Below are 22,327 nucleotides of genomic sequence, written 5' to 3'. Positions count from 1 at the left end.
GTAATCTTCCCTCAACAATGCTCCAGAAAAGTTCAATAAAATACTTTTGTTTATACAAGAGGACTTTTGGGGGAAATTTTCGCTTCAACTTGTTATCCTACTCCGCTGATATAAAATGGAAGACAAGGTGGAAATTCAATTTTATTTCTTGTCGGATTGTATTCCAAATGTTCACGTTATGAATAAAAAAAATCTAGGATGTTTCTGACTTTTGACACTAGTCAGTCAATCTTACCACCATAAATGATTGTAAAGCTTAGACATGTTAGATAGTTATGAAATAAAATACACCAAAGCCCAGAATAACAAAATTATCAATCAGAAAAACTAGATTATTTCTTGCATATCCGTAGAATGTATCAGCTTGGTCATAAATTCTAGGTCTGCGAGGAAAAACTGATTATTGAAATTGCCTATAAGGCCGGGAAAGGAATCGGCCTGACGTTGCAAACGACTAATTTAGCGTTGTACCGGTACGAGCCGAGGATGGTTAGTGCGGAATGCTTGAAATATGCTGCATTGTAGAAACGACTGACATATTGTATCCATGGCTCAATCAGTATAAAGGAAGTTGTTACGTCATTTAAATATGCCTGAAACATGACATTAAGAGTGAAATATCCCGTTAAAGTGGGCACCGTCATGAAGGATTATTCATCGCCGACAGCGTATATACGACTCGTCATAATATCCTTATACTAATAACACTCATTTCCTGTCTGTTTATGCCTACTTATGTATCCATCTTTATGTAACCCTGGCTGTTTATGCCTACTTATGTATCCATCTTTATGTAACCCTGGCTGTTTATGCCTACTTAGGTATTCATCTTTATATATATCCATGGCTGTTTGTGTCTCCCTATGTATACCATCTTTATATAACCCTGACTGTTTATGACTCCCTAGGTAACCATCTTTATATAACCCTGGCTGTTTGTGTCTCCCTATGTATACCATCTTTATATAACCCTGACTGTTGATGTCTCCCTATGTAACCATCTTTATATATAACCCTGGTTGTTGATGTTTCCATAGATACCCATCTTTATATAACCCTGGCTGTTGATGACTCCATATATACCCATCTTTATATAACCCTGGCTGTTGATGTTTCCATAGATACCCATATGTATATATAACCCTGGCTGTTGATGTCTCCCAATGTACCCATCTTTATATAATCCTGAATGTTATGTCTTCAAATGAACGGTCTTGATATAACCCTTGCTGTTACTTAGGCATTGAATTCCATAGAAGAGAAAACAAGCTGTTGTTTCTCACCTCGTAGTCAGGTTGTGCGACAGACTGTATGGTACCGATCCCTCTGTAAACCTTCCACCACGAGATGTGTTCTTTACCTGTAGATACCAACAAGTCTGGGTACTTCGGGTTGAAATTAATGTCACAAATCACGTCCACACTTATCTGAAATAATAAACATTATTATCCACTATAGATGAAAAACGCAATTTGATTGGCCAATGGCAATAACGTTAGATGCTAAAACCATGATGATGTTTCTCGTTTGCGCAGGATCATTGCGATAAGTGATTACATTACTTACAACACCATGTCATTATATTAACGTCAAAAAATGGTTTATTTTGTTTAACACCCAGGGTTATTAAGGACGTGCCCGGTTGTGGAGGTGGAGGAAAGCCGGAGTACTTGGAAATAAACCAGGCCTTATTCATGGTCTCTCCTTTATCTTATAAACAGAAGAAAAGGAGACACCATCCCCGACCTAGCAGGGCCCCCACAATTACTCGCCTCTTACGACATGCACTGTATTAAGCAGACACTTTATTACCCCCTTTCCTGCATGATTTAAGTATTATTCAGGATCGATAACAAACCAGATTAAAGTATAAACACAATAGATATCCTTGAGTTAGAATTATTGTGTAATATTATTAACGGTCAATCAACCCAGAAATATTGTTATGCTATTTAATGGCGGTTTTGTTTCTGTTTTATTAGTTTAACGTCCTATCAACTGTTGAGGTCATTAAAGGACGGCCTCCCCTTCGTGCGATATGCATGCGTGTTTTGTGCGCGTATGTGTGTTTTGGGAGGCTGCGGTATGTTCGTGATAAGTCTCCGTGTGATAGTCTGGAACTTTTGCCGATTTATAGTGCTACCTCACTAAAGCATACTGCCGAATACATCCAACAGGACATCCTACCCGGTCATATTATACTGCCATCTTGCAAACCAGTCATCCCAATCCCAAAATGCTGAGGTACAAGAAATTGTATTGCCCCAGAACATTTAACAATTTGGACTGCTGCCAGGGTTGAGGCCCTGGATACATTAAAGCGGAAAGCTGTGTCCTTTATTTACCGAAACTGGTCATTCAACATCAGTATATAGGAATAAGTAACGGTAAAAACCTCGTACCAAGTTATTGGCCTTGGCACCGAGAGACAACACACAATGATAACAAAAGGTGTCCCTATCAACAGCAGTGACCCGGATGTTAAAATAGCAAAGGAAATTAATGTTTCCCGGTGAATTTAACATAAATCAGAAGAGAGATCTTACTTTCAAAATTCGGTGGCAACATATCGTGACATTACTGTTGCTAGTATCCTAATATATTGAACATTATTATCATTAAATATGAAATACAATCATTTTATACAACTGTAATTAGAAAATTGTCATTGAGCCACCTCGACAAGGGGGTTTTTGATAGTCATAAAGATCGAAATGGACAATACAACATGCATCGCCTGATCACAGCTGTCTAATGAGTGTCTATTTTATCCGTATCAGCCCTTGTGTAGTAGCCAGGAATGACACTGGTTAACCTAATAGGACTAAAGGATTTCTGCTCCGTGACATTTCGATTCTTCTGAGTCTGAATTAAGGAAAAAGGCATTAATGCAATAAAACATGTCTTTTTATCAGAGCCCAAACAACATGAATGAGACAAACTGTTAGCACGAACTGTGGTATATTTCCTGTGACTTGGAATAACCAGCGATATATAAGGAAGTTGATCACGCAAATGAAACATTACATTAAAGAATTCCAAAGCATTTGCCTACAAGAATCAAGAGTGAAAGTTATAGAGATATACGTAATATTTAAAACAACCGTATAATTAAACACTTTGTAATTATGTCACTTGACACGTTTCATAACGCTTGTACAAAAGAAAAAAAACTATATAAGTACTTGTTTAAACAATTAAAAACGTTAGATTCAGCGGAGCCAAAATGAATTAAACTCAATTAAAACTACATTAAAGCTACATTAGATACAGCTCAATGCAACTCAATGTTTAGTTAAAATCATTAATTCTTTCACTCTGAATGGATCGAATGACATGTACACTATTTAAACGTTATATAGACCCATCCATGTCATAATTCACTGGATTAACGGTTATATTTACGCAAATATTCCAAAGAAGACTTGGTTACCCAAGAGTATTACGACATGTCGAGTCCAAAGACAACGCCTTGTCAGCTTGGACATCGCACAACGGCTAGAAAGCCGACGGTACTATCGTTTGTGGTGACAAAGCTGACAGAACGCAAGGCCATTGATGATTTTACTCTTGTTTTATGTTTTCTTCATCATCTAAATAGTCCTTTTCGTGTAAGCTCGGAGTTCATGCAGATCATTCCTTATCTCTGCAATACAGATGTTTATCATATCATCGTCTGGTAAACTTTATATTGATGGAATTAGCAGTAACCTGTTGGACAGGACTACGTGTCAGACTTAAATAAGTGGGTTGGACAATGCTAGAGGGACGACGTTTGTAACCCGTCTGTCTTATACATGGCCGACAGTTTGTGTGATGTGATCATATATGTATAGTTTTTTAATGTTCTTCAAAAAAGCATAAGCATTATATGTCATCATATCGACATATCACACTCGGGCCTTGTCAAATGATATTGACATGCGTAAATCAATCCTTACCTCGGATTTTAATTCTGAACAAAAACGCAAAATACAAATTCTGCTGTCTCGGTTTGAAACAGAGCACATAAACTCTTGCACGAGAATAGCGAAATATTCAGCTCACAAGCTTCATGTTAGTACGTTAAACATGCTTAACGGCCCGTCAACACTAAAGGTCTTTAGGGCCAAAAATGGTGAGTGAAAATATAAGTAAAATGAACAAAACACGAAACAACATCAAACAAACAAAACATGTCAAAAATTAAGTATATGTATGTATGTAAGAAGTAGAAAAATCTTGTGATACAAACATCTCTTAGTTGAAAATTTGGCATATATATCAACAGTTTTGAAAAGAAAACTGCATATGCTGTTGTAGAAGCTCTGTCTTTTAAGATCAATGCAATCCAATAAAAGAGTTTAACGGTAAATGGTGCATTGCACGCGATGCACTAAGACTGGTCCTCACGGTTAAATAGGTAGGAATGATTTAAACCCACCCTAAGGCAAGGACATTGTTTCGGCGATTGTCTCTGTAGCAAGATCATTCGCCGACATTTGTTTTGATCGAGACAATTCATAGTCTACATATGGAGTCCAATCATTTTGCCACTGTGACGCATGCATATCGCACGCACAGGAGGCCTTCCTTAAATGACCTCAGCTGTTGATAGGTAGTTAAACAAATAAAACAAAACAAAACAAAATCACATTGCTACTGTGATAATTAAAATTCAATTATTAATGGTTTAACACCAGTAAGTGGAAGAGAAAATGCGGTTTTTGAAGCGCGATCTGCTGTTGTATTGCCAGGTATTCCGATATGTCTACAAACCCAGCAGAATATAACACAACTTGTGGTAAGTTTATGTAGTAAAATATATAGAGATTTTATCCAGATTTTTGTTGGTAATACTATGCAAGACAGATTATCAGAAAAGGTAATTACTCTCCTTATATCGTTACTTTAATTCGTTCTAGTATGAGGCATATAACATGGGCTTTTGCAGAGAATATTGAAGCGACATTCCAAGGCTGCATTTGTCGTAACCATGTATGCCGCTACCTTATGATCGTTCTTAGAATGATTTAAAGCCGCTGTATTTTGACAATAGTAATTAATAAAAATTGTTTTTGTTCTCGTTATATGACAGTTGTGTTATCGTATTTTTAGAAAATAATAACGTTTAATTTTGTTTAATGCATTTCAGTTTAATTTCAAACAAAATTTTAATTTATTACAACCTAAGGCCAAATAATATTATTGATAGCAACATGTGAATTAATTGTGATACAGTCACAAAGCAATGCCATCATATAATATATATCAATAATTACCAAAATCGGTGCTTGTTTATGTTGATTCTTAAAAAGTATTCACGATAACATTGGAATAGTTTTGACTCTCATAAAGAAGCTGAATTTACAAACGTTAAGTCTGTCGAATGAGTTGTAAAATAACGATTTTGAAATATTCCTACGATGTTGACTATGTACTTGCCAAGATACAGAACTGATCAGATAAGAGCAGTCAAAGAGGCAATGGACACATTCAAAAAGGAAACCACTGTCTAAGTATTTCCGTCGACATTCGAGACTTGCATTATGTGCAGAATTTATAAATACAATATATGTACATATATGTATGCACATCAGAAAAATGGTAGTTGCTACTCCTGTTTAGCGCTCAGTATATTAGGAGTAGGACGAATGGTTCACCTGTTGTCAGTATAATGTGACCTGGTGGGGTGTCCTACTGGGCGTCTTCGGCAGTATGCTTCAGTGAGGTAGCACTATAAATCGGCAAAAGTTCCGGACTACCACAAGGAGACTTAACACGAACATACCGCAGCCTCCCAAAACACACATAAGCACTCACCAAACCAATGTTCAAATTTCAATTGAGTTGGCCCCAAATGAGACTTTCCTGTATTTATGCAATATTATCTCGTATTATTCGCGGCGAAGGAAAGTATATGATCAAAACTAAATGGTTCATTGTTGTTATAATCGAACATGGCAGCCATCATTATTAAGACTGCTTTGGTATACTGCTATAAGGAGACACAAATAATCGATATCCTTTATAAAAACAACAAATGTAATAACACTAACAAGCTGACATCACTGTTTAAATAGGCTGTATAAGCTAATATGATAGAATAAAGGAAATAAAAATTGTTTAGGAGAGCATTGATCGCCTCGCCTAGTTGGTCTATTCGTGGTCTAGTTCTTCATTGTCTGCGCTTTACTTTTCTATTAGTCTAATTTTGTACATCATGCCATCTTTGTGATTCGTCGTATGAATTATATAAGTATTATATACGCATTGTTGTAATAATCAACAGTATTGTTGGCCGAACAATAGCGTTATGCATATGAGGTTATACAAACAAAAACAAGTATCCCACAACCAGGAGTATATTTCTTTTAAGTAAATAAGATATTATATATGGATCTGGCGCCCACGATCAATTGATCCTTATTGGTTCTATGAAAGACTAACTTTTCTCTACTTTTACCTTCTTTCCCCCCTATCAATATACTTATATGATCACAAGTGGAATGAAGATGTATATGAATTTAAAGGGGGATCTTCGAAAAAACTGTTTTTTTATTAAAAAAACAAGATGGCTCCATGTTGGTCATTGCTTGTTTTCCTGCTCAATCTCAAAATAAAGCAAACACAAATAATGGCAAAAGGAAATCTGCATTTATTACATTTTACCAATGAAATATGGAAAATTATTTATTCTATAAAGGTGAATTTTTTCACTAATAAAAAAAAATCACTTTTTCTGATTTTACCACTCGAAACACTCCTCACAAAAGAAGATCCGGAAAATAAAAAGCTGACTTGATATATTTTTCTATAAAATGTAACAAACAGAGTATCTAACAGTTTCTTCAGTAATACCAAATATATTTCACTCAATGGCTAATAATTATTTTTTCTTTATTTTCATGGTAAATACTTAAATGTGACTGGTCGAAAAATTCTTTTCATTTTTCTATAAAAGAAATTCCGACAATGGCGCGAAAAATGTGACGTCACAATACGACAATTGACGTTGCATATTGATTTGAGAAAAATAATGCCATTTAAAACCAGTAAAACTGTACATACAACATGTTTTAAATTAGAATCATTTTCAAAAATTAATTATAAGCGTTGATGTCAATTTGTTTTTAGTTTCATCGGGGTATGAAACAAATTTTGTTTGCAAACTTCTGTAAGAATCCGCTACTTAAATAATTTGATGATATGTTCCACTCGTGCTGCGCACTCTTGAAAGATATAAAAACAATAGCCCCATTTATGAAATATATTTGGTATTACTGTTAGATATCCTCTATATATCATAGTTCGATCAAGAATGTTTTGAGAAAAACTAATAGCAAACAGGCATAACTTTAATTGGTATGTCATGGAAATTAACGGTAACTTTCCAATGTCCTATTAAAACAATGCTGGACGTTTCACCGACGTCTATACAAATGTGAAAATATGGTTACTTTCCGATGTCCCATTTAAACAATATTGGACGTTTCAATGACATATCTTTCCGTCCATTATACTGTAAACAGATGCTGCATGAACCTGTATCAGTCGGCATATAAATAAATGATACACGAATAGATCTTACCATTGTTTCTGCAACCATTGTTCCTGAAACAACATCCCAAATAGTAAGTTTCTTCTCCAGGCTGTTGTCGATGGCCGCCAACAAATCCTAAAATAGATAAAGATAATAAAAAATTGTTATCTTGCAAGTATGAAAAGTCGGGAAATATATCTGTTGTATAGTACCAGCAGGCCCTAGTATCAAATTTAATATCAAATCGATGGCGAGTAAAGAAAGACAACTCCCCAAATAAACCTGTATTTTATCTGCAACTTAACTGTATGCACTCTTACATTTATACATGTCCTCAATCTTACAATTAATCAACGTTTAGATATAAAAGATACAATGGCATAATTTATCTTACTAATTTAATAAAAGCTTAATTCATGAAACGGTACTTAATTAAGATCCCGTATCATTGTCATCTCAGTATTTACCTTATTTATATTACCCTATTTATTATTAACAAAACACTTATTGTTTAAGTTCTGTGATGTTTCAAATGTTTGTTGGAAGTCATCCTTTTAAGGTGCCGTGTTGCTAGCCATACTGAATCCAGCTGCTAAAACTGCAACGTGTTAAAATAAATTGGATTTGTTGAACTTGTTGAATATAGAAGCAGGAAGCATCATGAATTGGCTAGTTTGAAATGGTGATTCGAGAAGTAAAATTGAGGCAGAACTAAATAACGCCCTTGCTTTCAGACTTAACGCAAATGCAAAAAAACAATGTAAAGCGAAGTAAGGCGTTAGGAAGGTTCAATACGTTAAGAAGCAATACTTTAGAAACTGTATGTCGATATTAATGGTCATAGCATATCAGTATGTGACTATGTCGTCCTTACCGTCAGCTTTAAAGACCAATGCCAGACCAAGAGAGCATCAGTAACAACGTTGTCCTTACCTGTCCATTGGCGAACGATAAAGACATAACAGCCTTCTGGAACATTCCTTCTCCCAGTACACACATTGTCTGTAGATTATCTACCCGCCAAATCCGGATGTGGGCCTGGAATTATCAGCATTGATCATTTGAATTATTCATGTTCTAAAATGATATACATGTAATATAAATATTTTGTATCTTTGATCAGTGTAACCACCTGTCGTCCGATATATGTAACTGACAAGATTGGATGATCTAGCGGAACATAATTTGTCAGTCTTTGGTGTGTTTCGATAGGGACCGAAGAAGTGATATACGTCATCACTTGGTAAATTTGGTAAGAACAAACAGGCATGATTTATACATCAATACTGAATAAACTCGATGTTTGAGCGCCAAAGATAAAAAAATATTGCAAGAAAATATATTTGTTGCTATTATTACCGGTATCATTGACCTTATCATGTTTACATTTAAATAGTTGCTGTTGTTTTATATGGATTAACTGTTTAACATTAACAGCTATACAAATGGAATTAAAATGTAATAAAATTGATAATTACGCAGACGTTATCCTTGCCAGAAAATTGTCCTGAGGCGATCATCGACAAGTTTGAATGGACAGCAATGCTGTGTAATGAAAAAATATATTTAAGGTAGATACCAGCAAGCACGTGAAAACGTAGGAGCAAAGTAATTTATCAAACACCAAATGAGGATAATTCAGATTTGATAATTTGACATATGGGAAGAATAAATAATCAAAACAGTTTTGGTAACAGGCTTAGCTTTTAAGTCATCCATAAGCCAGCATTACTGTATATCGTTATAAAATGTATACATAGATCAAATGTAGTAAAAGGTGTTTCATTTTAACAAATCCATATTGCACTGGAACAACAGAATGGATCCATAAATTCTCCATCGGAGTTTGACCAGGTGTGGTACGACGATACCAGGTATAGCATTTCACGGGGACGGCACTATAAAATCGCCCGTCGGTAGCCTCGTTTTTATAGCAAACAAACTAATGCCTACTACTCATCGGTGAAAGTTCGAGTTTCTGTGATAACACTGACCAATATATTGACCAATGAGCTTCCACGTACCATTTGATGTCCTCAGTATGTTCCCGGTAGTGACGCTGTCGGTGACTGGTCCGATCGTAGAGCACTGCTATCTTAGATACGAAGTACACAATTTCATCGTTCCCCAACACGTGGATATTTGAGCGGCAGTCGTTACCACGGTAACCATATCTAAAGGAAAATGACATGAGATTTATATTGGACGAGGTTTAATATTGTAACGCCCTATCAACATCCATTATCATATTTTAGAAAAAAAAAATGATCAGAATTGTTAAAAGCGTGAACTGTATATAGAAAAGATACTGTAAACGTACTTATTTTAGCGCAATCAAATTTTAGCGCATTTGCAGATTTCAGCCAGTTAGCGCAATGGTGAATTAGCGCATCCACAGAACTTTCTATAGAAATGGAACGTACAAAAAGTAATTAGCGCAATCATAATTTAGCGCAAGGCTTCCAGCGCGAAAAGCGCTAAAATAAAATTACCGCTAAAATATGTACGTTTACAGTACTCTAGAATGTTTACAGTTGCTTTTGCATCAAATGAAATCCGTTGAAAGTATTGAGGTCGGGTCTTCAAACAGTGTGAATTCCGTTTTCAGAATAACTAACTCCTATTTAAAACGAGACAAATTCAATGAACAATGATCAGAATGCTAGTTATCTCCCTTACACCCAGTCGAGAGCAAGTCGTTCCTGTGGCGGGTCCAGCGTAGCCTCCTGTTGGTCGTAGTTAGCAGGTTTCGGGAGCTTGATAGTTTGGTCTCCGTGTTTGATACACAACATGCCTCCTTCTTCCTCCTCTTTCACAACACTGCTTTTGTCTTTTTCTGTAATTACAAACATCCTTCTCGTTAAATGTTTATCTAATACGCCTGACTAGCTACCAGCCAACATTGGGATGCTTTTGAATTGTCTTAAATATTTTCCAGGGGTGTTGATAGGAAAAAAGAAGCAAGCAATTAATAAGTATGTCATAATCAGGAAATGACGTAATTTTAATGTTTATACATTACTGGGACGTCTTGAAATCTAGTAATAAAATAACTTCAGTAAAATTGGATTAAATTTTCTAGAGGTATATTGAAACATATCTTCTAACGTGTAATTGTTTTAAGGATTCGATTTATGCGATACTCTACTTTTGGGGTCGTCCTTCGAGTTTGGGTCCGGTTTTGGAGTGACCTCCTTAGTTGCCGCATCCGCCTCGACTGGTACTGGTTTATTTTCTATCTCCAACTTCTTCTTGCCTGAATATGTTTTTATTGAATTATTAATTGTATATAGTTCGTTATTTTTCTTGTGTTCAATAACATAATCGTTACAGCTTGTTCATAGGAAGAAATGAATGAATAAAAATACAAATTTTGAATATTTGTTTGGTTACATTTTTCACATTAATGTCTTCCGGCTGGAACATTATCTATTTTGATATTACAAATTTTGTTATAATCGGTTATTATTACATTAAGTTAGAAATCAACAAATGATAATTATGTCGTATTTGCGGCCTGATCTGACGGCTTGTGATGTCCAGGAGCACAGCATTAAAACAGTAGAAAAAATAATGGATTGCTCATATATAGGTTACAGTAAACAAAGATAAACGCTTTCTATACATGTTTTCTCTGAGCTCTTAGACTGATTTATTACACTTCACCATTGAAACATTGAAAATTATTTATTCTACAAAAGTAATGTTTTCTCACTTTTTCTAATTTGACCAATCAAAACACTGCTTACAAACGACAATGGGAGAACTTTAAAGCTGCCCCGGTAGATTTTGCTATAAAAATGTAATAGAAAGAATATCTAGCAGTATCTTCAGTAATACCAAATATTATTTCTCTTGTGCAGCTAATATTTTGATATTTTTCACTCGTGAAAACTACAGAAAAATTACCCTAACTCGCAAAATATATTTGTTTTTATTGAAGACACGGTTTGATATCCGCTATATATGTACTAGAAATAAACACTTATAATCTAATTATTGACAAAACTAAAATACACAAATCCGAATCCTGGAAACAAAAGAGGATAAGTGTTTCTTATTCTAAAAATACACACGTGTTACCTCTATGATACACCATCTCAAACACGTCACAGTGTGACGTCATACCTGATATAAACGACTTGACGGAATGTATGAATCCCGAAGACGTCTTCACCAGTCCCTTCATCTTGCGCATGTCTAGTCAGAGGTAAGCATTGAGGATAGATGAGCATGCATATACAGCAAGACAGTAATTTATAGACTGTACAAAAGACAATGTACAAACACAAAGTGATGGAATAGTGCGGATTATGTGCATTCAATGCAAGATTTTCAGTCATTTAGGGAATTATGTAGACAACTATGTCTTCATTCCCAGCGTTCACATAATGAGCCAGAACTTTTAGCATCAGTCTAAGCCACAATTCCACTCACTGAGCTTACCTAGATGGCCATGTGGCACAGTGATAAAACATTTGCATTTCATCTAGGCGGCCTGGGTTATATTCTCCTGTTGGACGCGAAACGGTGAGGTATCACCTGTCATCATGTGGGTTTTTTTCCGGATTCCACTCACATCATGACCCCTCGCGCGCTATTATCACGGCAAACAAGAGTGATTAATACAAATTGATATAACTTGATTTGCAATTGTTGTAAACTATATAAAGTTTACATTTCACAGAGCTTTCCCATCCACCCGCTCCACTAATCTTTATCTAAACACAGCTACAAAAACACCTTTTTGCCTACAGTTTCTGCTCTTTTACCGCTTCATACTGCCGTACACCCATTGCCAAAACATATGATTTACGCGATGATCAGGCGTGATATTTCAGTGTGATGACACTATAAACCGTTCTTTATTTGACTTTTTTCGCGTAGATCATAATACTCAGAGCAGTAAAACTAACTTTGCCTAATCACAATCATAATATACCCCATCCCGCGCTCATAGGATGTCGCAATCATTATTTGTGATATAAGCGCCACTAGCTCGTACCGGTAATCCTTACGAGAGAAAAACGCAATGCTTTCAGACCAAATATTCCACAGTAACTGTCTTACACCGTAACAACCGATTAGTTCCCTAAAGTAAATGTGATAATAATCAGATCATCTATACTGATCATTCATAATCTCACTTTGACAATGGCCTGTTCAAGGCTATTTCCTGACAATTAAGGTAAACAATAGCAATGTACTTCAATCCCAGTGAAATTATTGACAAAAATCAATTTCGATGCGCACGATCTTTTTTTCTATTTGCAAAGGAAATATTTTCTCCTTATCAGCTATAATAAATGTCCCTCGTTTCGAGTAAATATGAGTTATCACGTAAGCCTTTAACCCCAATTAATGTGTTCAAAGATTGTTCATTCATTTCACTAAAGCCAAGAGTAAAGTATGAGATGCCTAGATAAGGATGTATATACAATAGTCTAATAGTGTAAGTAATTAAAGGTAAACACATCATGCGAAAAAGTTATAGAAAAGTCTACACATTTACTGATAGATGTATATACACAATTGCTGAATAATATCTACTTTATCGGCAAATAGGCAATACCTTTTTTTGAAGTACAAAGATATCTATATACGAAAACATCTACAAGTGTATCGAAGCTTGTAATGTGAGCATTTTTAGTGCGACAGGTGTACATTTATAATCATCAACATGAAAGAGAAACGTGCACAACTAACTAATCTTATCAAAGTTAAAACGTGAGCGGTCATATTTATTAAGTAAAAGAGAGGAACTGAAAAAGAAAATTCTTACTTTCTGTGTGTTTCTTCGACTTTGCTTCACTGGATTCGGCGGTTGTTTTATCCTCCGTTTTTGCTGTGCTTTCAGGTTCAGACTGCTTTGTAGCTTCCGGTTTGGCTATAGCTTCCGGTTTGGTATCGCTGGGAGGGGTTTCCTCCTTTTTACTGCTTGGAACATTTTCCTCTTCGGCGCTTGGTTTCGGCACCTCTTCTGTTTTCACTTGTTTCACATGATTTGGCTTCCCAGCATCAGGATTATGTTTTTCTTGTTTACTGTCAGGTTCTACCTTTGGAGACTCTTTGTTTGTCTCTGGCTTCGTATTGTTTCCATTATATTGTTCTTTCACTACAACAGGTGTTTCCTCTTTCTTTTTTGCATTTCGGACTTTAGAAAGGGATGCCTTAAAATAAAGAAAAACAATATTTATGTTAATCGAATTATAAATACGCTTGACCTTCAGTGGACATCCGCCCCCTGTGGTTCAGGCTTGGGGCTGTGTCCCCTAGCCGAGACTGTACTAGAGTCTATTGTATACATTACCTTTTTGCTTAAAAGTTTGCCGATAAGTTTGGACTTTGTCTCTTCTGAAAGCTCGACAATGGGATCGGCTTGGATCTGAGCTTTCTTTGCCTGTTCCGGTAACCCGGCCATTTCCGGATGTTTCTTCCATGTTGTTTCTTGTGCCTTTTCCAGGAAACTTAGGAATTCTGGCCAGCTTGAAGGGAAAAAGGTAGAGACATTTATTTTTTTTAAAAGCAAACATCATGTCACAGTTTCTTTTAGATTAGTATAGCGTAGCATTGAAAAGGAAGCGTATACAAGATTTTTTTTATAATTCACCAAGTGTGTACATAGTTAAAATTTATGAAAATAAATACACAAAAAAGATAGACCAGAACACTATAATTTTACCCACGATAAAACTAACTTCTCATACAGAGATATGTACAGTAGATTCTAATTTGTCTATCGAGGACTCGTCAGTGATGTTTGTATTGGTTTATTTTGTTTAAAGATAACAACCAGGGTAATTTAAGGACATGTCAGGTGTTGGAGGTTGAGAAAAGCCGGCGTACCCGGAGAAAAACCACCGGCCTTCGATCAGTATCAGGCAACTGCCCAACGAAGGTTTCGAACTCGCAACCCAGAGTTGGAGGGCTAGTGATAAAGTGTCGGGACACCTTAACTACTCGGCCACCAATGCCCCCCGTCAGTGATGCTAAAGTGTGAATACTACAAAGCGACTGCGGAGACTCAATATAGGTAATTCAATTTCATTAAATTGCACAAAAGACGAAAAATATATAATGATCACCTTTCAATAATAAAAATGAGAGTTAAATACAGTATATTCAACATTGATTAAAATAAATCATACATCTTTTACATTCGTCCAGTACTCATCAGTGATACCTAGGTCAAAAAGTGTTGATAACTCGAGGACGACAAAGGGAACTCAAAGTATTTCATTAAAGGAAGTGTAAAACACTATAGGATACGTAATTAAATTAACGCCGACACATTCAAACGTAATAGTATTGAAATATCTATCAAATATATATAGTTTGGAAAAAAAATGGAACCGCTTATTTTCGATACTAATGATTTCCTTGTTCTTAGTTTCTAAAATACGAACTCGTTCGAGGTGCGTCCAATGGATATAAACCGGTATATTGACAATATTTATTGACTAGAGAATAAAATCAATTTATCCAGAGCAAATGAGCTGTGATTGTTTTATCAGCACTTCAGTCAGTTGTGTGACCAGCTGTGTCATATTTATGATGAACTGACCTTGCCATGCCGTTGTTGTCTCCGTCACAACGCTTGACCAGGGCCTTCAGGAGGGCGCCATACACGGGAACGTTCCTCCGCCCACAGATGTCAAACATCTACGTCAATAATGAAGAAGACTTACAAATCATGGGTTAATCATTGAAAACGTAACCGAAAATTTCGCATTCTGTAACAGCACATATTTAATAACAAGCGAAACAGTTTTCAGTTTTTAGTCCTGATCATTGTCAATTCAGACTAAATATAACGTGACTGTCACACTGTTTAATTGGTAATCTGCTTCTTTTTTTCAAATTGTGAGCCTGTTAAGTAGAAATTCCGTGAATGTTTTATTTTTGTATTCATGTATTAGTACTACACTAGTTTGATATATCTTGGAGCATGGACCACAGGCTGTGTAAGTCAGAAGTTGATCGTCACGTCATAATATGGACAATGGCGTTACGTAATGTATTAAAAAATCGCGGATTAAACGACTGCCTTAGTTTGATTGACGTTTACATATTTTGACTTTTAAATCTGTCATAATATAATTTTCCCGAGTATGTTATGAACAATATCCTGAAATTGTTTACTTTTCATATAAGATGTTATTGACCGGGTTTTGAAGTTATGACTACAAAAAACATAAAATCTAAATTGCAATCATACCAAATACAAACCGTTTGATTTTACTCATTTACCTCTGATTTTTCGATCCGACCAGTCTTATCGCGATCTTTGTACTGAAAGGCCTCTCGAAGTTCAGGTAGGTCAAAAAATGTATTACTTCGCACAAGCAGGTCCTCTAACCTCGCCAGAATGTCATTATCCCTCTCTTCTGACGTCATTTCCGGCCTTGGTATCATGTCGTTTCTGCATTGTAACGCTAACACACTGTCCCTGCCTGAAATGCATTAATTTGTTTGATATCCGGTTGAATATATTACTTTTTTCAAAATGCAATGATTAGTATTTAACTGCTTTTTGTGTTTCAAACAACTCAGTATATTGATGTTGTGACAACAGAAACATAAAAGAGTGGGTAAAACCTTTAAAATTGTATGGGATTTGTATCCCTTCTCTTTTAATTCGTCGCTTCCTTAATTTCTCAGTAAGCGTTAACTTTTTTCTGAGTGTCTGCAAACGCCAAGTTTGGGAGGTAATCAGTAGGTTCTCTTCCCTGACCGAGGCAAGGAAAAACAGCTCCTTACTGATGTTCGGCTTTATAATGTCTTGACGGTAAAGACGGGTTAACGAGACACTTTTAAGTCTCCTCGTTATTCATGATCACGCATCATATGACGAAAGACAAAAACTCCTAACATGTCATTACCCGAGCGTGTATGTGCGTCTGTAAGGTACCGGTACATCTTCTCGAAGTCGACGCCATGCTGATCCTCGAATCTCTCTAGCAGGAGTTGTATAACTCTGTTGGACAATTTCACATGATTCTCCTGCCGTAAACAAGAACTTATTACATTAGCAAAGAACGACAAATTGACAAACTGCTATTTTCTGTAGTTAAATCGAATATTCATGTTCAAGATTTAAAACTGAAAATAAGCAACATCCAATGAACTTTACCCTGTATTAGATATGACATACCTGAAATGCCTGACCGAGATCCTTCTGGGACACTCTCAGTTCTACGTTGCTATAGTGACGAAGACTCATATGTACCGCGCGCAGGCGCTGACGACTGTAATCCTTGATATGTTCCGCCATATACTGAAGTGCTTTCTCCTCTGGGTCATTCACGTCCTGTATCGCTTTAAAATAGTTTAGGCCCGTTTATTCGTACCTTCGATACAGGTGCAGTCTAGAGTTTGTATGTAGGTATACATAGAATCGTTATAGTTATCATGGAAAATCAAACATAGTATCCACAAACCACAGTTTAACCTTGATATGTGGGCATCAATTGAAAAATGACTTCGTTTGTTAGTCCGGAAATGATCACTACATAATGTTGTCGTGTTTGGTACAACACACACACACACGGGGACATGTCCAGTTTTTAGAAGAAACTATTTTTCAGGTGAACAAATGAATTTATAAAAATACATAACCTTGTTTTGTTTTCACTGTCATAACAATAGTTAAGGAGATACTGAAGATTGGTTCCTAACGATATTAATTACTCATTGATTTTCAACATACAAAATCGCATTTTCCGCGAAATATTCAAGGTAAAAGGAAGATTCATACGTTATTGTTTTTTTCATTAATCTATTGGGCAATTGGTAATTATATTGTACAAACGACATAGAAAAATAGCACAGAACCTGTGTCGAACAATATCATGTTGCGCCATATTCATATATACATTTAGTTGATGCAACGGGGCCCGAAGTCCGAGGAACATTGCTTTTTTAAATATAGGCTTTGTGAAATTTGTTTTTAAATTGATCAACCTGTTAAAGTGAGAATATTTGATATTTTTTAATAGAACAAGAAAAGTATGTGTCCTTGTCTGCCTATATCAATCGCAGACTCCAATGAAGAATGATGCCGACTTACGAGACTAGGATTCGATCTTTTATAGGTATTTGTTAATTAATAGTTGGTAGGAGATACATTGACGGCACGTCTCATCACTACACTAAATATTCTTAAAACTAAGTTTGCTTTAAAACATACAAATCCTACCTACCTTAATATGACTTGTATTGAGCATATACAATTAAATTCGAAACAGTTTAGAGAAGAAATGAAATAACTAACCGCAGTAAATGTGGTGGGTACATAGTAGCAAATATTGATCGTAATGAAAACATGACTAATACTTCGCCAGTGGTATCACATACAAAACAGGTCATATAGCCATACTTCTATCCCTCAATTTATCATCGTGTACACACTAAAAGCTAGTCAACAGGTGAATGGTGTTAGGTAGCATAACGACAGAAACAAAATATCAATAGATTGCGTGGGGTTATCATGAAGCTTACGTTCTTTGTTCAACGTGTTCGGGATCGTTACGATTTCTGTTGCCTTCGGAGTCTTTCGTCTTTTGTCCGCTGTCCTTATATTCCGTCTTGAATCCTATGGCAGAAAAATAACATATCACAGACCACCCATATACACTAGGTGTTAGAAGCTAATGGATCGAGATTAATGCACAGATAAATTAACTATTTCAATAATCGGTAATTTAAAGGAAGCACTTATTGCAAAGGAATGAAGATTGATTCTGCTATTTTCAATATCCATACACCAATTCTGCATTATTACTCATTTAATGTTTTTTGTTTTGTATTGTTAAGTGTCCTATCAACAGGTAAAGACGGCCTACTCTCTTGTAGGGAATGCATGCGCGGTGAATGTGTGTTTTTGAGGACTGTAGTATGTTCGTGTTTGTCTCCTTGATTTAGCGCGAATTTGACGCCGTATTAGTAGTGCTACCTCACTAGAGCATGCTGCCGAAGACACCCTACAGGACACCCCATCTGGTCATGTTATACTGACAGCAAGCGAACCAGTCGCCCCAGTACCTAAATGCTGAACGCTTAGCAGGAATAGCTGATAACATCTTTTTGATTTGGTTTGGTTTGGTTTATTTTGTTTAACGTCCTATTAACAGCTAAGGTCATTTAAGGACGGCCTCCCGTGCGTGCGACATGTATGCGTGTGGTGAGTGCGTATGTGTGTTTTGGGAAGCTGCGGTATGTTCGTGTTAAGTCTCCTTGTGATAGGCCGCAACTTTTGCCGATTTATAGTTCTACCTCACTGAAGCATAATGCCGAAGACACCCAGCAGCACACCCCACCCGGTCACATTATACTGACAACGGGCGAACCAGTCGTTCCACTCCTAATTTGCTGAGCGCTAAGCAGGAGCAGCAACTACCATTTTTAAAGACTCTGGTATGTCTCGGCCAGGGGACAGAACCCAAAGCCTTCCTCACAGGGGCGAACGCTCAACTAAAGGCCAAAAGTGAGGCATTGTCAAGGGAGACATTAGGAACAAGAAAGTTGTTAAGAAAGAAGAGAAAAGATAAGATCCCAAGTTTAGTCGCCTCTTACGATCATGAAATGGGGGCAGCAGGTACAATGCTTACGCCCTACCTGCAGGGCAGACATCTTTTTGAACTCGGCCAGGAGAAAGAACCATATGCCTTCCGCACAGGGACGAGTGCTCATTTAAAGGCCAAAGTAAAGCATTGCTGTGGGAGACATTAGGGTGGTTTGGTTTTGTATTTTTTGACGTCCTATCAACAGCTAAGGTCATTTAAGGACGGTCTTACCTGCTTGGAAGATGCATGCGTGTGGCGAGAGTATGTGTGTGTGTGTTGTGGTGTGTTTGTGTCATAGTGATAACACGGAACTGATTACAACTCTAAGCAGGAGCAGTTACTACCATTCTTGAAGACTAGTATGTCTCGGCCAGGGGACAGAACCCAAATCCTTCCTCACAGAGGTAAACGCTCGACTGAAGACCAAAAGTAAGACATAAGGAAGAATCAGTTCCGTGCTGTCACTAAGACAAACACGAAGGGGCAAATTGGTGTCCTTTGCTCGGTAATAACCGGATCAAGCCCAATCAATCAATCAATAGGAAGAATCAAGTTGAACATTAAGAAAGAAGAGAAAATATAAGATCCGAAATTTTGTCGTCTCTTGCCATCATACAATGGGAACAGCAGCTATAGTTCTTACGCCCTACCTGAAGGGCAGTTGTATCATTAAGCGTCCTATCGATGTCTATGGTCATTAATGTGAAGTTGCAGTCTGAACCAGATGCTATGATTTTGATTTGTATCAAAAGACGCCAGATCGAAGGGGCAAGACTATGCTACTCTTATGAACAATAAAGTGTGATATAGGGAAATCAAAATATCTACGCAGTAATGCAGTATTTGTAAACACCATCCCTACTTTTGATCAACATAGTGGTATATGAGTGAATATTTTAAATTACATGAATAAATGTAAAAAATATAATGTATTTATATATTAATATTAATCAGGAAACATTGGTCGATATTACCTATATGATAATCGAAATGACAGGATTGATAATAACTGTTACCTTGTCATCTCCATTGTCCGGTTGGTTCCTTCTCCATGGAGTGTTTGAACGCCCACTTTTTACTCGCGATCTCGCTGAACCAGAAATGTTTTGATGAACAGGCATTTCAGATTCACTTACGTCACTTCCGGAACTGTCCTGAAAACATGGTAAATTGTGTAACAGAATGTATCTACAGGATATAGTTTCTTCAAAAATCAGATTCAGATAAATATTCATATCAATGCTACAGTTTGGTCGAGTGACACAGTAGTAACACACTTGCCTTCCACCTAGGCGGCCGCGGTTCGATTCCCCGATCGGGTGTGTAAATGTATGGGATGAACCTGCCCGATCACATGGGTTTTCGCCGGGTACTCCAAAGACCCCGCGCGCGCATCCAGTTGTGACAAAAAGCGTGATTAATATGCATTGATATAACTTCTTTCGTAAAATAAATAAAGTTATGATTTAAAGCAACACAAAAAAAAGAATACCGACGTAATAACGAAGCCATTATTCAAACTCAATTAAAAGAGGGCAAAATATAATAGAAAATATGGAGACTCCCGACAAAAACAATACAATGTGCTCCGGAAGAGTAAGCGTCTTCTGCTTCATTGACGTCACACGAATTTAGCTCAAATCCTGGTTTAGTCACAATCTCAAATGACTATTTGATTGCAACGGAACCACTAGGTTTATCAAAAAGCTTCGAAAACGCCTGACTTCAAATCCTAAAAGGAAAGTAGAGTATATCTAGATGAGATAATGGTGTCGAATATAAACCTTTTCCGTGGTCGTCATCGACCTATATCTCTCGAAACCTTGTGTGTGTTCCAATTTTCCTAACTTTCATTTTTTAATGCTGCTAAAGTATCTGTCTTTTGTACAAAATTTTTTAATGTATTGAAGATGTATATTAATATTTCCCTAAATGTTAAGTGTTACATTCTTGCTGAAAGAAAGGATGAACTACAGAAAGACATGAATGATCAATGATATCGTAACCTACGTTTTGATTTACAGGTTTTATGCTTGCTTTCTCTTCAGCGATATCTTCAAGGTTTAGATGCAAGTCCGAGTCCTTCCCCGAGTTCGGTGAGAGTATCTCGCATTCCTTGTCGTCTTCACCATCTCTATCCACATCCGGTTTAGATTCCTGTTTAGTCTCGTTCTGCACGTTACCTCCTTTTCCATTCTGTATTTTTATGTTTGGTTTGGATGATTGTTTTTGCTTTCTGTACACCCTGTATTGACTATCGGGAGATGGTTTTATCCTGTTAAGTTTAGAGAACAAAGAGGAGTCCTCCATGATTATATTTGAATTTAACCAATTTTTCCTCTGATCTTATGGCGATTTCATCTGCCTCTTTTAGCACAAGATGTAAAATCCTCAATATAGCTTTCCAATTACAAACTTTGCACAACCTTTAAAATCCAGTGAAATACCTGGCGTTCAGGACACATTGAAAATAGTACAAATCCCATCCGATATCCTTGCTTTGATGCCAATTCATGTGTGGAATCGATCTTGACTTCAAATATCATTTGATGAATAATATATGTAGAAATGTCTCTACTACAATCATTACCATTGAATATAATCCTTTATTAACACGACACACTTCTCTTAGCTCTTTGGACGCATATTCCACCGAAGCTAAAAACCCAACTGTAACACCCTATCTTCCGAACATAAACAAAAACATTCCACCAAATTCCACAGATGTAGTTTCATGTGTTTGTGAACTGTACTGGTGATCGGAGTATTGCTTAACCAATGACATTTAACAGATTTTCTGATATGTCACGTCACAAAATAATAATCTTGAATAGTGGAGGTCAGCGGTACTCCAACATACAGATTAACGCTACGTTCGTGTAATTAAATATTACAATAGAAGCAGACGGGATCATTTAACTATAATGACCAGGGTATTACTACTCCGTATAAAACAAACAGCGAGTCTTATCTAAACATTATGGTGGCGTGTGTCAGAAATCCGTCCTAATTGGAACAGTGGTAGATTCGTATCGATGTATCACAAAACTAGACTAGTAAACAGAGGTAACTACTAAACAAACAACAATACCAGTCAACACACAGATCGCATAAATGCTTTGTGTTGAACGGTCAATGTGGGTTTTTTTTTTTTCAATTTTCCCATTTCTATGAAAAGGTTTTGGAATCATACAGTCGCGTTCTGCTGTTTCCTCCCAATCATTTTTAGCATTTGCTCAAC

The 22,327-nt window shown here is 36.5% G+C and overlaps 1 protein-coding gene across 1 annotated transcript in view; it reads right to left on the bottom strand.

Annotated features, from left to right (window-relative positions):
- Positions 1–20,234, bottom strand: part of LOC117315913 (echinoderm microtubule-associated protein-like 2) — a 33,765-nt gene extending 13,531 nt beyond the window's left edge. The window contains exons 1-15 of the mRNA XM_033870335.1: positions 20,103–20,234; positions 18,023–18,116; positions 16,677–16,840; positions 16,405–16,525; positions 15,773–15,975; positions 15,087–15,184; positions 13,833–14,007; positions 13,305–13,692; positions 10,671–10,778; positions 10,202–10,358; positions 9,547–9,696; positions 9,001–9,067; positions 8,456–8,560; positions 7,571–7,657; positions 1,284–1,427 (exon numbers count right to left, since the gene is read on the bottom strand). Coding sequence (XP_033726226.1) covers positions 1,284–1,427; positions 7,571–7,657; positions 8,456–8,560; positions 9,001–9,067; positions 9,547–9,696; positions 10,202–10,358; positions 10,671–10,778; positions 13,305–13,692; positions 13,833–14,007; positions 15,087–15,184; positions 15,773–15,975; positions 16,405–16,525; positions 16,677–16,840; positions 18,023–18,116; positions 20,103–20,207 — 2,166 coding nt within the window. The 5' untranslated portion in view covers positions 20,208–20,234. The remainder of the gene's footprint in view (positions 1–1,283; positions 1,428–7,570; positions 7,658–8,455; positions 8,561–9,000; positions 9,068–9,546; positions 9,697–10,201; positions 10,359–10,670; positions 10,779–13,304; positions 13,693–13,832; positions 14,008–15,086; positions 15,185–15,772; positions 15,976–16,404; positions 16,526–16,676; positions 16,841–18,022; positions 18,117–20,102) is intronic.
- Between the last annotated feature and the right edge of the window lie 2,093 nt (positions 20,235–22,327).

Source organism: Pecten maximus, chromosome 17 (genome assembly GCF_902652985.1).
Source record: "Pecten maximus chromosome 17, xPecMax1.1, whole genome shotgun sequence".
Classification (NCBI taxonomy): Eukaryota; Metazoa; Mollusca; class Bivalvia; order Pectinida; family Pectinidae; genus Pecten; species Pecten maximus.
Note: the sequence above shows the minus strand (reverse complement) of the source record. Positions and strands in the feature narration are given on the sequence as shown.